We start from the raw sequence: 17,488 nt of genomic DNA, 5'->3' as shown, positions 1-17,488 counted from the left end.
ATCTTTTCTTTAAATGCTTTGTCAGAATTTATGAGAGATAAATGAAGATGGTATAGTTCAAACTAGAGATGGCTCCTTTGTACATGTGCGATCATACATTTACTAACTGGGAGGTATCAGACTGCAGCGGAATCTCTGCTGCAAACATTTACATTTTCTCTTCTTTATCTATACTGAAGTCTGTGAGACTTATTGATTCTGAAGTAAAATCTGTAGAGAAATTTTTCTCTTTCTTTCTTTTTTGGTTGGCTGTTGAAATATACATAGTCCCAGGAAACGCTCTGTCCATTCTCAGACTTTCATTTTTTGCATAATAGAGACGGACCAAGGAGCAATACTGCAGCTGAGTGAGAGCTGAATCTGCAACAGAGGTGAAATCAAGCACACATCACAGGGCTGAGATATGGATCTCTAGTGATACTTTGGCTTGAGATAGTAGCAAATATTTGAAACCGATATATGGACAGTCGGATGTGACAGCAAGGTGGCATAACAGAACTAACTTCCTTCCTCCCCCCCCCCCCCAGTGTTGAGGGATGAGACATAAAAAAGGCTGTTTGATTTAGATGTTGATTACATACATAGCGGAAACGAGAAATAGCTCCCTCCCTGTTTTAAATTGGAATCAGCAGTGAAAACTGTAGCATGATGTCTAAGATATTCTATGGTGAGCCATGGACTTCTGCAGTTCTTCTCAAGAATGGAAGGAGATAGAAAGAATAGAGGACTACTGAGATGTAGCAGGCAAAAACTGAGATAAAGCTGATGATTTTTCTTCTAGTTTGTGGAAGAACTGTGATTCATGCTAGCCTATTTCTCTGGCATGACCCATCTATGTCATTTGATTTTCTTAGCATTGAGTAGGTTGGGTTTGTTTCTTATGTTGACTTTTTTCACTATGACATATAAAATTTGTGTGCTTGGGCATGTTGAATTCTTGGTAGATGAAAGTTAAATGTAGCCCCTTAGGTAGGCCCCTTAGGTAGCCTGTGTTGAATCTGGTCTGTAAGACATTTCTGTATTTCTTTCTACCTTTTCCCTCAAGCAGGTGGGAATCTGTTTTTGATCAGTGAATGATAACCTTGAGGGCATCCTCTTTGTCTACCACAGGCTTCTTCAGAGGTCTGGGCTGCTGCTGCCATTACCATTGCTGGAGAGGTGCAGCTCTTCTCCAGAGAGGAAATTGCTGCTTTCCTGAAGGAAGAAGTAGAAAGGCAGGGATTGGAAACAGCTGGCCCATCAGGAGGATCCAGCGCTTCTGGTGACTGTGGTTAAGCTGTTGTGTCTTAAATTGTAGATAAAAAACGTATACCTATCACTTTGTGCTTTTTTGCACTATATTGCAATGTGAGGTCTTCAACCCATAGACGTCACTTAAATGTGACAATACCCATGTAGGTGACTTACTGTAATGAGAAGCAGTGTTGACGTTCAGGAAGGAGGTTCTGCTGTCTAACAATCATAGAATCATAGAATGGTAAGGTTGGAAGGGACCTCTGGAGATCATCTAGTCCAACCCTCAGCATAGCCTATTTGGGAATTGAACCCGCGACCCTGGCATTAGCAGCACCATGCTCTAACCAACTGAGCTAAACCTGACCCCAGCATTGTCTAACAGTGTCTAACAGTATCTTAACAGCAGGTATGATTCTCCTTAATTTAGCCTGCTATCATTTGTATATATATCAAAGCATTTTTCATATTGATATTTTCTTTCTTCTGACCTTTATATTTCTGTTTTTTCAGCTAGAAATGATATGGTTGGACTACTCACCTTAAAATTATATATTTTGCACATTGCAGGGTTTGGTCTCCTTCTACCCATCTTCTAGAAACCTAAGTCTGAATTTGTATGCCTTAGATCTTTAACTTCTAATGCCACCTGTGTTGCATACTTTTCCCTTTTAAAAAAGTTATGCACCTCTTGAATAATGTAGCGATTTAGTGTACCTGGTTAGCTTGGTGATCATGGATTCCAGTGTGAAGACACTCCATTTCTCAACTGCTTAAGCCAAATCCATTAAAGAATATCTTGAAACCTCATTATGTCAATCTTTGAAACAGTCTTATTGCTGCTAGGCAGCACAATTTACAGGTGTTTTGATCATGGAAATGAATTTTATCTGTCTTGAAATATATCTATTAGAAATATTATCACTTTAATAAGTGTGAAACTTGTGGATAAACCAGAACAATCTTTGAGTGGTATTTTGCGTAAGGGGAAATTTAAAGTTCTGTAGTGACTTCTGGTAGATAGCACGATGTACTGACACATGTTGCAGTATGATATGAAGGTGACATTTGTGATCATTTGCAGTATCTAACCTGAAACTGAATGGTGAGTATACTCAGGGTGATGATTCAAAATATTTTAAAACTGGTGCTTACCCAGTGATGTTTGTGGAAGTGCGTTCCCTTCTCCAAAGATATGCTTGCCATAATGATGATTTTGGCCTGTACTGATGTCCTAAAGGTCAGTGAAGGTGGTGGAAGGTATGCTTCAGAAGTATGGACCACATTTTCTGTGCATGCTTTCAGGTGCCCATGCACGTAAAACAGGGCACTAAATACTGGCATTTGTTAAGACAGGTATCTTTTTGGATCAGTGAAAAAGGTGGATCGTTCTTATTACATTTTGTTTCTTATTTAGGAAGGTCTTACATGTAACATAAGAGACAACATGATCGTGCCTTATCCCAGAAAACATTTTGTATTTTCTCTTCCAATATTGCAAGCCAAAGGCATTATTGTGATTAATGCATCTCTACTAGAGAGCAACAGCAGGCCAGGCTGTGACACATTTTTGCTTCAGTTTAGGAAAAAAAAAGAGTTATCTTATATGTTTTTTATATCTTGCTGGTGGATTATTAAGTAGATGAAGTCTTAGATATGTGAAAAAATGAAGAGACAAATATTCTAAAGCCTCACTGTCTTGCATTCTGCCTGATACTATGTATTGTATGCAGTATTCTGTTCCATTAGGTGTTTAGCTATCATCAATGACCTCTGAAAATTATCAGCACCTGGAAGGTCAGATTCCAAGATGGATTAATTCTAAATTGACTGTAAGGCTATATCAGAGGTCTTTGTGTATAATGTAAATTTAACACACTAAATAAGAGTGAAAGACTGTTCTGATGTGCAACAAGATACCTGCATTTTAAAATGAGTTGAAAATAACCTGAGCTTCTTGTTACTGCAAGTGAAATAATTTTTGTGATGTCCCATGCAAGGTAGGTATGGTCATGGCAATACAATGATATTTGCTGCTGTATGCCTACATAGTTTTCAAAACTAAAATTCAATGCTTAGCTAAATTGCTAAGCAGACTGGTAAATGTCCAATTTTAGCAGCCTAGCATATGTTTATAATTTTTGTTTTAACATATGCTATGTTGGTTGAACTCCCCTCCCCACACATACGGTAGATAAAAGCTGTCACATCACAAAATGGTGGTAGCCCAACTTTTCTAATGTTTTCCATGGCACTTCAGACTCTTGCATTAATTAGCTATTTTTGGATAGGAGACAGACTCTTATCTTTATAGAATTTTGGTTATAGACCTTTCATGTACTTCAGTTTATGCATGCAGCAGCCCGTCTGTATTTCTGCATCCATAAGCAGTAAAAACCACAGGGCATACAGAGAAAGTGGTCAAGCTTAGATGCTCTTTGTTCACAGCTATAAATACCTAGCAAGTGGTCCTGAAACCAGATTTGTTTGGTTCATTGGTTAGCTCTAGTCTGCTCAAACAAGAGTGTTCTCTATCTTCCTCTTCTCTGTGAGGAGAGATGGGTAAATAAAACAATACTGAGTGCACCAGCCTATTTATTTTTATTGCTTCTCTCTCTCTCAATCTCTCTCTCTCAATCTCTCTCAATCTCTCCCTCTTTTTTTTTTTCTCTTTCCCCCTTTTCCAAAGGCAGACATAAGGAAGAATTTTGCTGATGCTGATTCTCTTCTAAAACTGTCTCACTGGAGTTTAGAGGACTTGTGGCAAATACCATTGCATTTGTGATAATGCTGCTTTAATCTTTGCTCTACTATGACGTAGAAACATGAAAAGACATTCCTAACAGCAATATGATCCCTTATCTCACCAAACTGCCTTTGGGTTCACTCCAAGACTGCAGTTGTGGTGTGCTGTTCTGCCATTTCCCTGTTAGGTTCCTCACTGTGATGTATTTCTGCTCTGCAGTCTACTTTGTTCCTGCACAGGAGTGGTGGTTTTCTTCTTTTTTTTTCCTTTTATTTTTCTTTTTTTTTCCTGGGGGATTAAGCAGCCTTGCCAACTTGTCAGTCAACTGATGCAGCTGCCAAAATGGTACAGAGTATGTGGTAGAGGACTAGTGCTTTGGCCAAGTGCAGTCATATTGGTGCCTGGTCTATCCACAGTGCTCGCAGAGCTTCTCTGATGCCCTCGTCCCTGGCTAGCACAGGTTCTACCTCCAGTCCTTTGCTCTGCATTCAGGCTGGGCAAAGGCTCACACCCATGTGCAGGAAGGCATTCAAATGCTTTGTCAAAACATAACGTACAATGTCAACCTTATCAAAAACACTAGTTTCAGTAGCTGAGTCTGGCATCTTGATATAGATGAGATACAGGGACTAGCCCATAGCCATGACCTCTGTCCTCATGCACTAAACAGATGAGCTGATCAGGCTCCCAGGAGCATGGAGGTAGAGACAAGGTGAGGAGCTATGTAACAGGAGATCAGAGGCTTGGTTAGAACGTGTCCTTCTACAGTGCTTCAAGAAGTGCCCCAGGGAGCTGCCAGTAGGGCAGCCTGCTTCCCCAAAGCCATGTCAGCTCTCAACTATCAAGCCCAGAACATGTAACCTCTCAGTAATGCTCATGGAGTACTTTGCAGTCTCTGTATCATAGATGGCAGTGATGGCTTTTCAATGTTTATTTCACTTGTATTTATTTGTTTTCAGCAACAGGACTGCTTTTGTTTAGCTTGCTATGGCTATTAGCTGAGTAACAGTCTTTGCTGTGGAAACAGGGTTTTGTCAGTGTGCACAGAAATTAGTTCTGTGTTACTGCCAAATGAAAAGCATAATGAAAATGAAAAAAGAAAATCAGACATTAATCTATGCTTTTTCAGACCGTTAGCTAGAAGTCTACTAGAAATAAATTGTCTATTGATTGCAATTGAGCATAATTAGTTAGTGTATCTTTAGCATCAACTATATAGTTTTAGCAGAAAGATAAAGATTTTTATTTGTTTTCCAGTATTGCTTTCAATGTTGTTGAACATTTCTTTGATTTGGTTTTTTGTTGTATGGTGCAGAGAGCCTAAACACATTTTTTCCTTCCTTCTTCATATTTGCCTTTTTTTTTTTTTTTTTTTTTTTTAGCTGTTTGAGGTTTATCACCAGTTGAATTGAACCAAGTCCAATACTGTTTTTCTATATTGATCTTGGAACTAGCATGCATGCTGTCTGGTGGGAAAAGGGAGAAGAAGAAAGTGTTGTTGAAGGACTTCAGTGTTTCTAGCGTATCATGTCAGCGATTCCTTCATTGCTTATTTGCTATTATTTGCAGTACTCAGATATCAGATCAGAATGATAGGCACCGGGTATTTTTTTAGGTAATAAGGTAAATTAACTCTTTAAAGCACACTCATCCTAGCAAGATGAGAAGGCTTATATAATTTCATCAATTTTTTTCCATTCAAGTTTGTGAAGAGTATATGACCTGAAAAACTAGCATTCCAGTTCTGTGAGACCCATAGCAGCATTCCTCATTACAGGTATTGAAAATTCATCAGGTAGGCCCTTAAGGATGTAAATACTAAAGAGTCTGCCTTAAAAATCATGAGACTTTTTTAAAAGAAAAAGTCTCCTATTTTTTCTAACACTTGTGGTTCATATTTTTTTTTTTCGTAGAGCTGTAATGATGAGATGAACTGTTTATGTGAAAGCTAAACTTCTTATATGGTCATAAGATTTTCAGAGAACTGGTGTTTAGAAGAGCAGCAAACATCATGAGACTTGCGATGATATGAGAGTTTTTCTTACATGATGGTTATGGATAAGTTTTGAATTGAATTTTTTAGAAAAATAAATGTATGGGCAGATGGTGATATTTACTTAAGGGAAGCTGAATTCATTATCTGACTAGAACTGGTTATTTCAAGCAGCTGTTTGAAAATGAGAACTCAGTTTTTATGAAGGAGAACGTATGTTTGGGGAAAGTGGATCCTCTCTTTGCAAGATGTAAGACTGTCCCTGGTTTCGTCTATGGCAGAGGCTTTTGTGTTATGTCTATGTGTGAATCCATTTATGGAAAAACCTTCTCTGAAATAGCCAAGAGCTAATTTTGTGAAATAATTTTTCAAACTAAAACAAAGTTTCCAAAATAGATGGAAGTTGTAGCTGTTCTTTTTTATTTTTCTTTTCTCTCTCCTTTTTTTTTTCTTTTTTTTTAAGATCTTGGACTGGAAAAAGGGGTGAGTGTTCTTTTTCTATAAAACTTTTTGCTTTTAGACCAAATATTTAGCAATCTTACCCTGCCAAATTCAATTTCTTACTACTCAACTTGTCTTTATTTTGAGTTATTGACATACAGTTACTTCAGAAAATAAACCTCTGGAGAATATTCAATAAAAAGCCAGAGGAAAGGAAACTAAATATGAGCATACCTGTTATGTTTTACAGATCTGATTTTTGGAGGCTGTGTGTTCTAGGCTCACTCATATGTAGTTTTGAAGCTCAAGAGTATGAAAAATGATCTTAGCTTGTTGTTTCTTCACGTTTAACACGTTTCTATTATGTTTCCTTGGAAAGCTTGATAAGATAGGTACTGTTACCCAATTGTAAAAGTAGAAGGCTATCTCTTGAAGATATTAGTTTATTCATTGCTATCTCCTTTCTTTCTGCATTTCTTTAAGAATTTTTTCACATGAAATTCTTTCACTGAGGAAACCTGAGGCCCTGTATTTTTTGAAGATTTCTTTTCTGGTTTTCTTAGAGAAATATGAATCAGTTTATTGGGAGTGGAACCCTATACCCAAGTCACTTTTAATGTCCCTCTGTTCCTATTCCATCATAAGTAATGTGATTTTTAGTTACTTTACTGGAACCTGTGTTAATGTTTTCGAAGCCTTCCTATATGTGTTCAAGCAGCTTTACTTCTCAGAAAGAGCTCACACAGTTAGAGTGACTGAAGGCTTCATAACCCTCAAAACTCCTTCTTGTTTTCAGACTTACCTCTTCAAACACTACAAAGTAATGCAGCTATGTATGTATGAAGCACAAAGAAAATCTGTTTCTAAACAGGATGGATGTATAAAGATGGCTTTTTGGTCAAAAATCTGCTGTTCAGTTTAGAGATTCTGCAGAATCTTACCTTTTCATTCACCTTTGTGAAAATTGTAAAGCCTTCCCACTGTGTAATGGTACAAGCAGTGAGAGTAAGAGGTATTCTTAGAAGATTTCCATGCTCACTCCAAAATGTTAACATCACTTCTCACTTTGTGGAATCTTCATTGAGAATCTCATGCAGTGCTCATATGTGAAATTGATATGTTGGTTTATATATAAATATATTCCTTGTGGTTTGGCCATCTGCTTTTACATAGTGGCATAATTATTTGAAAAGTTAGACTGGTTTTGTTTGACATTAAGTAGGAGATATCAATGGATGCACAGTGTGTGCCACAGGCATTTTGCTTGTGCAATAGGCTGTGAGGTTACTGGAATTCCTTCCATAGGCTTTTTAATGATAAGGAAACAAAAATACAACAATATGTAACTGCCTAGGACTTTATTATAAGCAAGTCCCTGACTGAGGAAGGGTATTGTTAAATCTCTGACTTTCTTGTACATAGTGTTTTTGGATTGCTTAATATTTTAACTGAATGAAAAAGACTATTACAAAGATGTTTTCTCAGCTATGAAGAGTTGCAGTATCTGGAATGGGATTAAGGCTAGGTCTGGCTTTGTTAATACTAGTACTGTGATGCAGAAGATTTGTAATTGAGCAAGATAACCTACCACAAATTCTATTGCAAGATTGCAAGCCTTCTTTCTCTCCTGCCCCCCAGCCAAAAAAAGTTGTTTATAACTGGGACTCTGTCTTGTTCATCAAACAGATACTTGGATTTCACTTATGAGATGCTTGCAATTCCTCCAGCAAGACTTCCGATTATAATTTTTAATTTCTTTTTCTTTCTCTAGATCCTGAGAGAGTTTGCAATGGCAATGCTATGGAAATTCATGAGAGTAGCTAAGTATTCTAAAACAGCTTTATCACAGGAAGTAAAGGTAAGACGAACTCTCACCCATTCAAGGCATTCTTCATCCAGATCTGTACCTTCTGATTTTGCTGCCAACGTACCATCCTCAAAAACTGTGGAACTGCTTGGTAAAGCTTATCCTCGAGATGACTACAGTAATGTCACAAAGAAGATTCTCTCCAAGGTGGGGAAGAACTTGCACAACAAAAAGCATCATCCTTTGTGGCTAATTAAGGAGCAGGTGAAGGACCACTTTTATAAGCAATACATAGGACGTTTTGGAACTCCACTGTTCTCTGTCTATGATGGTCTTTCTCCAGTGGTTACAGTACAGCAGAATTTTGATAGCTTGCTTATCCCACAAGACCATGCCAGCAGAAAGAAAGAAGATAACTATTACTTGAATCGTGATCACATGCTAAGAGCACACACATCAGCTCATCAGTGGGACTTGATACACTCAGGTTTAGATGCCTTTCTGGCTGTGGGAGATGTCTACCGCCGTGATACAATTGACAGCACTCACTACCCAGTCTTTCATCAGATGGAAGGAGTTCGACTCTTCTCCTGTCATGAGGTATGAACTCTCTATAGTTGGGATGAAAGAAATTCTGGGTAAGTTGCATGATCTTGTGTTTGCTCTGAGCAAAGTGCATGCACTTAAACAAGTTATAGTCACATAGATGATATGCAGTATGTTGATAAGGGTCAAGTGAGTGGTCATGTAAGAATACTTATAATTTGAGAAAAATGCAGATGAAAAATGTTGAATTTGAAAAAACTAAAAACATTTCCAGGAAAATGTGTAAAATGGACAATAGTGTTGAAAGCTAGCAAATTAAAACAGTATCTGAAAGGAAACAGCTGGCACAGCTATTGATTTGCATAATTCAATTTAATTCTGTCAGAAGGTCCTTCCAGTGAGGTAATCTTATTGTAAAACTTTGTCATGTTAGCACTGGAAGGACTCACAGATGAGAGTTGCAGCTACAATCCAGAGTACAACTTCTATTCCATTGTCTGTATTCTTCTAATAGCTCCAAACTTCTGTGAATGGATGTCCTTTCTAATGAATTGTCCAATGCTTCATCTCATCCTCAACCTGTGTTGAAGGGGGGATGTGTTACAGGTGATAGTTATGGATATGTAATACATACACAGTAAACTCAGCTGAGAACAGAGACATCAGCTAAAGAGCTCTAGGTAGATGTCCAAGACTCTGGAGTTTATATATTTTGTTGGCACAACTTGTATGCACTGCAGATGCTTGGGTGTCATTAAATATTCTCCTTTATCATTGATTGCCTGTAAATATGAGCCAGACTGTTTTCCAAGTAGTAATTGATTGGTATAATTTGTGTATGCTTGTAGCAATACTGCCAGATTCACGTTTGTAAAACTGAAACGAACCTATACTAATAATACTTAGATGTAGACCATTCTTAACGTGGTTGCAAGTGGATGACAGGAGCTTGGCAGGGAAGCCTGATGCTTGAGGGAGACGTGGGGAAAACTTAGAGCAGTGTTTTCCTAACTGGTGAGTAAGGTTTTATGCCATGTACATACGCATTTTCTCACTACACTGCCACTTCCTTGTCTTTTAAAAATGTATCTGCCTGTGAAGGTGTCCTGCAAGCTATATGGTATCAAATGACAACCACTTTTTTTGTAATGAAGAAATGAAAATCTTGCAGATTTATTGCCTCTTATTTGTTAGCTGCTCTTTTCCACATGCCTGTTCCTGATTGTAACCTGTTTTATAATCTAGCTATAATATGATTATAATATGCAAGAATGAAATGATATAATATTATGAAAATGCCATTTTGTAAAATTTTAAGTTCATGTTGGATTTTTCATCTCAGGAGAGATTCAGGCATTTAGATGTAAAGAAGGCACCATATCTGCCACAAAATTAGAATAGCAACACTGTTTACGGGATGAAATTTCTGAGAACCTGGGAGTGACTAATTTAATTATTTCAATAATTGTTAAAAAATACGTCCCTTAAAATTTTGTCCCCATTGTCAGAATATTCTTTTCTTGTACAAATGAAATAAAGGGTAGGATAATAAGAAGACTGTAATAAATGGGAAGAATCTTACAGAAAATTTCACTGATAACCTTCCAGCTAGAAGTTTGCTGATACACAGTACAATGATCTGATTCATTGCATTATAGGTTGTTTCTTTATTGTTCTCTTCTCTTTTTTTCAAGAGAATGATTGAGATGTTACTGGAGAATGTCAATATCTGATGAATTTGAAGTTGAGCTATGTGCTAAATAAAGTGGCTATTGTGTACTGTCTTGTCTATGAAAAATCCTAAAGGCTCTGTACGAATGAACAGAGGATAGTGGCATAGTACAGAGCATGTTAAGTTTTGTTTATTGGAAACCCGTGTAAGTTTTAGGCATGAGCATGCTCTAAAGCTACCCATTGAAGACTGAACCCTGAGAAAATCTTGTCATGTGCAAAAACGTACAAGTATCATCCAAGAACCTTATGAAAAAATAGAACGTGTAATTCTGCAGTTTTACTGGAGACTCTTTTTGTGTTTTGTGTTCTAGTTGTTTGTTTGAAATCACCCACAAATGTGAGTAATACTAGAAGGAACTGTCTGAGCAGAAAAAAGATTAAATGGAGGTAATACTGTATGAGAAAAATATTTTTATATTCATTTATTTATACTCATGTTTAAATTACAACCCACTGAACAGAAATGTGTGACTGTCAAGGCCTGTTGTCTTCATCTCAGACTTTTCATTCATAACCATTTTGTAAGCTGTGGCCGTGAGGAAATTTGCACAATACTGAGGATAAGCTATTAAACTAAAGGGAAAACTGTTAACTCTTAGTCGCAAGCATTTCAACGCAGTGCTAGGCAGATTTCATTTTATATCCAGTAGAGTCATTTTGTGTGTTGTAGTCTGTTCATTGCTTTATTTTGTTCTTTTGACTTACATATTTAAAATTATTAAATGTTAATATATTAATTATTACTTTTATATTTATATATTTTATTCCACTGAAAGTGACCACGAAATTGGAAAAGAAGAAAAAAACCCCAAAACCTCACGATAATTTTATAGGAACTTGAGTTTATAAGAATTTGAAGTCTCAGTTTGGAAGTGGGGAAAAAAGATAGTTCTGCCTCAGGGGTAATTCCCCCTGCGATAGGATAAGAAAGATGTGGAAGAGTGTCTGTTCCTTACAGATACTAAATTCTGTAGTCAAGACTGGGTTAGAACTTCTGCCCTTTGACTGGAAACTGTAACATAATTTTTACTAGCATCAAAGTTAAAAATCAGTATTTTGGAAAAACGAGCTGGAAGCAGAAATCACAGGAAGCTGTTTGACACTTTCACTGTGTTTTAGTCTGTGAGGTACTGATGAGCTATTTACTGCTTTGGGTAGTGCTATTTTTCATTATGATTGCTTATTTTTGCAAGAGAAAAAAGTAGTCTGTGATTCCAAGATGGGCAATTACCTGATGCTTTTTTTCAGCTTTATATGAATTAAGTTCAAATACTCAAATACTGAAGAAACTCTTTATTTTCTAAACCAGTTCATTGTTAAATGCAAGAATAATTCATTCTGACATTTGTCTTAAACTTTGCTTTAAATGATCTTGGACTGATATCACAGAACATTTGAAGATCTGTTCAAATACATTTTCAGTATATTTAAAATATTTTCCAAAATTATTACATGAATGTAAGATATAGAAGAGTTAGGAACTAGTAAAACAAGCGTAAAATTTACACTTGTAAACCTGCTTTGAAGTCTGGACATAAAATAATTTATTTTCCTTTACAATTACTCCAAAATGGTATAATTTTTGGAATTTCATCCACAAGCAAGCCAGCATGCTTTGTGTCCTGAAGTGTCGATAGATTTTTCTTTCTGCTGTGCAAGACTTTTTGAAACATCCTTTGAATTGGCAGTATTGCTGCTGCTGTAGTCAGATTTGAACTGGCAAATTTTCCTAGATGATAGGTGAAAGAAATGATTTCTCCGCTGTGTGATGGTCTCTGGGTGTAGTTCATTTACTACAGTTAAAACAAACAAACCCACACTAATTTACACTTTTTGCATTTTAGCCACCAGAGGGAGCCAATATAAACCCAATGGCAATCACGTAACATTTTTCAGTTGACAGCAAACCTTGTTTATGTGTTGAAGGGATTCTTCATAAGGTATTTTATAGACTATATTGAATTATACATAAATTTTAAGGGGAATAGATATGAAACCATAGGAACTGCACCTCTAATTCAGTAACCTCCTTCTAATAGAGGCCAATACCAGACTGTTCAGATGGAGGAAATGATACTGTCATCAGGCACACTGATGCTAATATCTGAAAGCTGAGAAAAAGTGGTAGGGATATGTTCTTAATCTCCATTGAAATGGTTTTGGAAGAAAAGGCAGTTTTTTAACTTGGGCACAATGGAGACATGTAAATCTTTCAGTTAAAAGTGAGGATTGGCCCTCCAAAGCAAAGATAGTTGGCATCCATGTATTGCTTCTAATTTTGCAGTTCTATATCATTGGGGGAAAAAGCTGTTACCGTTTCATAGTTTTGTAGTATTTATATCTAGAATTGTAAAGACTCTTGGCCTAGGTAATGTAGGTGTTTGTCTTATTCATATAAATGAGTACTAATTTACTGGTACTGTGCAACTTCTGTGCAACTTGCCCATGTTTTTTATGTCTTGAAAAGAAAAAGTTCATTTTTATCTGTTTTATGTATATTACCTTCTATTTTACTCAAGCGTTTGCCTGTTACCCTTTGGGGTAGTCATGAACATCAGATTAACCTACTCTTTTTTTCCTTTTTTTTTTTTTTTTTGGTGTGTCAATGCATGCTTTACTGGGCTTTTACTTGCAAGACTCTAGTGCTTACTGGAGGTTTGGCTTTTGTGAAATCTGTTACTGCAGCATCGAACGCTGTGCTTCTGCTCCCTCCTGTTTCCAAACCTTTTTTTCTCTTCATATGTGAAGGAATTTGAACAAATATATAGTGTTCCAGGGATCAGCATATTACATACAGTGTTTTGGAGAATTTACAGTCTGTGCTAGAATGTTGATATATTAAAACCTTGTTGTCTGCTAACATAGCTGAGGGTTGTAACATCAACATTTAGTTGGACATCAACAAACAACTATTTATAAAGGCTCAATTGGCCTGGGGAAGTTACTCTTCCTGTACCTTCTACACCCTGTAAACAGAGAGAGGCTCCTCAGGGGAGTGATACGAGGCACTGAAATCAGCCTGGCTATATGTTCTTTTCTTTGTGTTTCTTCTGGTTTGGATGGTGCAATTCAGTGCCTCAGCCCTGGCATTAAGGGTTGTGGAGAATGAGTCAGTGAAGGTCTAGCCAGATGAGACTACCATGGAGAGTCATGGCCTGGGTTACCAGTCCCTTTAATTGAGGGCATTTATCTCTTACAGTGTCTTAGTATTTTTGAATCAGGGGGAATTTGGGCAGACTGGAATCCAGACAGCTTTCTGCTGTAGGTGGAAATGGTGAAACTAATTTTATTTTAGGGTGGACATCTCCCAGACATCTCCTTACAGTGGATCCATGCTTGTGCTGTTACTTGATGATACCACTGCATGCCAACAGTTGCTGGACCAACATCTTATACACATCCAGATATGGCAAGTGGTGCAGAGTGTGTCCATTTGCTCATCAAGCTGAGTATCCCACTGATGTGTTACGCCAGCTTTGGGTGCTGTTGCCTTCAGGATGGAGTTTGAGACGTCAGTTGCAAGTACAGCACTGGTCCCAAACAACCTGAGAGGTAATCCTTTTCCTCATGACCTGCACGAGCTGGATATCTGAACTAGCTCCCCCATATTAAGAAAAAGAATAGCACTATCTTGCTAGAATATTCTTCAAGTTCTGGTATGAGTTTATTCCTGAGGTTGAAATTGGTCTAAGTGATCTGGATAAAAGGTATGGTTAGTTCAGGTGGAACTGCCTTCCCTCATGCTGCGGGCTGCCCAACTAGTGAACTTGGGTTCACCAACATCGGCATTTTCCAAGTTGTGTTGTGCAAATCATGCCCAAATAAGTAGAGCCTCACTCCTCCGAGGAGCCACTTTGTATTTGTGTCCTCTTTACTTGAACGTTTTACAGTAGAGGGGATCAGATGGTCTGTGAGATTTTTCATAGTCGCCCCTGGTCCAAAAAGTTGGAAGCCACTAGTGTGCCTTTTGTTGCAAAGCCTCTATATAAATCAAATGTACAACTTTGTTTTGCACTGTTTTTCATTCAGATAAAAGAAATTCTAACTTTGCATCTCAGAATAAATCAGCTAAATCTGTTCACTGCAATATTTAAATTGAGCAGGAAAAGAAAGAGCAAAATATGTCAATTGGCGTATTTAGAAAGTCTAGGGTGCTTAAAAATAAAGGAATTCCCTTTCCCACATGAACAGAAATCATCATATGTATCTTGTTATAACTGATTCTGTGTACCAATGTTGCTTTTCCTTTACTGTCCAAAGACATCTTAAAATAAAGCGATGATTTAATTTGTGCAGAAACACTTGTTTAGATCAAGAAAGAAAAACCAAAACAAACATCCAAAACAGAAATGAGAGGTCTGAAAACTGAAAGCTCCAGAAATTAAGATGACCACCATGCAAGTGGCCATCTTAAGTGATTTTTGCCATTTTCTCCCAAAACTAAGGCTTACTGATATGCAGTAAAGAGTGTCCTGCTATTCAGCTGATGGCCTGTGTATCTCTTTAGCATGTGAAACTGCCTTGATTGGGGGAAGGTTTAAAAGTTTCATTGTGTTGGAGGCTCATTGGGCCTGGCAGTAAGTTTTCCTTTTGATGAGCCATCTTCAAATAAGCATCATTAGTAATCCATCAGTTAAGTGTTACAGGAAATTTAAAATGTTGTGGAAGTGGTTTTACTATTTGTAAGTGGATTTAGAGTGCAGCTGTTTGTTTATTTATAGGGATATTTGTCAAGGCTAGTGAGTCAAAATGTATTAGGTATGGCAACATTGAGCGTTGGCACATGCAGATCCTCTTGTGGAGCTAGTTTTAGGTGCTGGTTTGTTTTGTGAAGATGAGAATGTGAGCATTAGGTATTCATTATTTTAATACTGGAGTGTGCGTGACTGACAGGAATAATGCACAACTGCATTGTCGAAAGACAAGTGCTTAAATAGATCTTTCTGATCTGAAACTTAATACAAGTGTCAGCATCCTGTTAGGAGAAACTTAAACTTGATCTGAATCCTAAGTGTGTGAATAATGAAGTGATGTGAGTTAAAAAAAAAAAAAGTCTGTCAAATGATTTTAAAGATGTTAGGATCTTTGCTGAAAACACACATGTGACTCCTTCAGTCCATGCCAGGCTGAGAAATACAGTAAAGTGCTTTTGAGGGAGCATTTATTTGTCTAACTAAAAATTAGTATCTTCTGGCTACTATAGGTCACCAAATTTGACTTTATTCTTATTAGGAGCTGCCCTAATGTGACTGGTAAAGGTCATACCAGATGGTAAGGTCACTTTGCTTCCCTTCTCCTTTGTAATGTAGCATCAGACAGATATGCTGTTAAATCCTGGAAATTATTAATAAATCCTCAAAATCATTAATTATTTTTTCTTCTACATGGTGAGGCAATATGCAAATCATTCTTCATTTGAGTGAAACATTTGCTTTCTTGGCTTTGTGTGTATAGAAGGGTTATGGTGTTTCTCACCCAAGGCATCTGCTTAGCACAGTTCAATCATCACAGTGATGAAATTGGTTATATCAGTTTAAAACTGCCTCTACTGACTAAGGAATATTTGTCAGCAGAAAAAAAAGGATAAACAATACAACTACAAGGCACTTTTTTTCTCACTAGAACTGTGTCCACAGTTGTCCTGGACTTAAGAGAGCTATGAAGAAGGTACAAAATGAGCCAGGGGCTGAGAGGTGGCTATTTCATTACTCCTTGCTTTGAGTGACTCCCTGGCGGCTGGGGTTTCGCATCCCGGGTGAGCAGGCACAGCTGGACGCAGGGACAGCTGCCCTGTCCCGTGCGCCCGCCCGACTCCTGGTGCCGCAAGGGAACTGACCCCAGAAAGGAGCTCAACTGGTTTAACTTCTCTCCTTTTCCTCCCTTCTCCTGGGTGGCTTCTCAGGCAGGTCCGTTTCCCTGGCGGCTCGGGGATGCACGTGGCTCCCAAGGAAGGATGAGCACCCTGGCAGATTAGAGGGCTACTTAACTGGTTCTCCTCTAATTTTCCTGTCATAGCTGATACAGGAAAACCTACAGAAGTAGATTTTTGCTTCAGAAAGTAATTGCAATAGCAGCATTTCAGGAATAGAGTACTCTCGTGCAGTTACACAAACGCTGCGTGGATTTGCTGCCCAGACAGCCCCTTCCTTCCAGTGTTGTAAGCAACCTGTCTCGAGCTTGGGGGTGGGGGAAGAGTAAAGTGGAAAAGGAAGAAAGGAGCTTCCTGTCCTAAAATACTGGTAAATGGAGAGAAATTACATGGTCTAATTTATAAACATGGTGTATTCTAGTGCAAAAGGGAAAAACCTCTGTGAGCAGGAGGGTATTTTTGGTTTACAGTAGTCTCCTCAGTCGACAGACACGAAATAGGGACGTGTAGAGGGGCATTTCAGAGCGGGAGCCTAGTTTAGCCGCTGCAGACGGCTGCTGGGTACGGAGCTTGTCCCTCCCTGCGGAGGGAGACTGAGCGGATTAGCCTCGCCAGGCTAAAGCTGGCTCTTGTGAATACCCTCCGGCTTTCAACACCAAATGTTAGGGTGACTGATCTGCCCTGCTGACAGTAAATTAGTTAGCAGGGTGGCTGTCATATGCCTCTTGCAAGCAGTGCGGAAAATGCCAGCAAGAAGGAGGGGCTTTAATCCTTTAGGTGAGCATTTGAATAAAGAATCTATTGTTTAAAAGTGTAAAACCTGGTTTCGTCAAGCTGCTGCCTTTAGATTAGTAGCAGCATTTTTCTTTGACTGATGAATAGTCATTTTATTCTGTATTTTTCTTACTCCTTTTTTTTGTGTTTTTCTGCAGTGCACTAAGGAGATGTAATTAGATGCAATTTCTTTTTTTTAATTCCCTGTGCCCATTCGTTGCTAGTTTGCCTGCTCTGTAAACTCAAGCTCCTTCTACACAGCATTGTATCTGTGAGAAATATAAATTAGTCTAAATTAATTGTGAACAGCTTTGGTAGGTTACCGGAGGTTCGTTTGAATTTTCA

The 17,488-nt window shown here is 38.0% G+C and overlaps 1 protein-coding gene across 4 annotated transcripts in view; it reads left to right on the top strand.

The window, feature by feature from the left end:
• Positions 1-17,488, top strand: part of FARS2 (phenylalanyl-tRNA synthetase 2, mitochondrial) — a 255,244-nt gene that overhangs the window by 48,555 nt on the left and 189,201 nt on the right. For all 4 annotated transcript variants that reach the window (XM_062569999.1, XM_062570001.1, XM_062570000.1 and 1 more), the window contains one exon: positions 8,185-8,820. In XM_062569999.1, coding sequence (XP_062425983.1) covers positions 8,203-8,820 — 618 coding nt within the window. In that variant the 5' untranslated portion in view covers positions 8,185-8,202. The remainder of the gene's footprint in view (positions 1-8,184; positions 8,821-17,488) is intronic.

Source organism: Rhea pennata, chromosome 2, assembly GCF_028389875.1.
Source record: "Rhea pennata isolate bPtePen1 chromosome 2, bPtePen1.pri, whole genome shotgun sequence".
Classification (NCBI taxonomy): Eukaryota; Metazoa; Chordata; class Aves; order Rheiformes; family Rheidae; genus Rhea; species Rhea pennata.
Note: the sequence above shows the minus strand (reverse complement) of the source record. Positions and strands in the feature narration are given on the sequence as shown.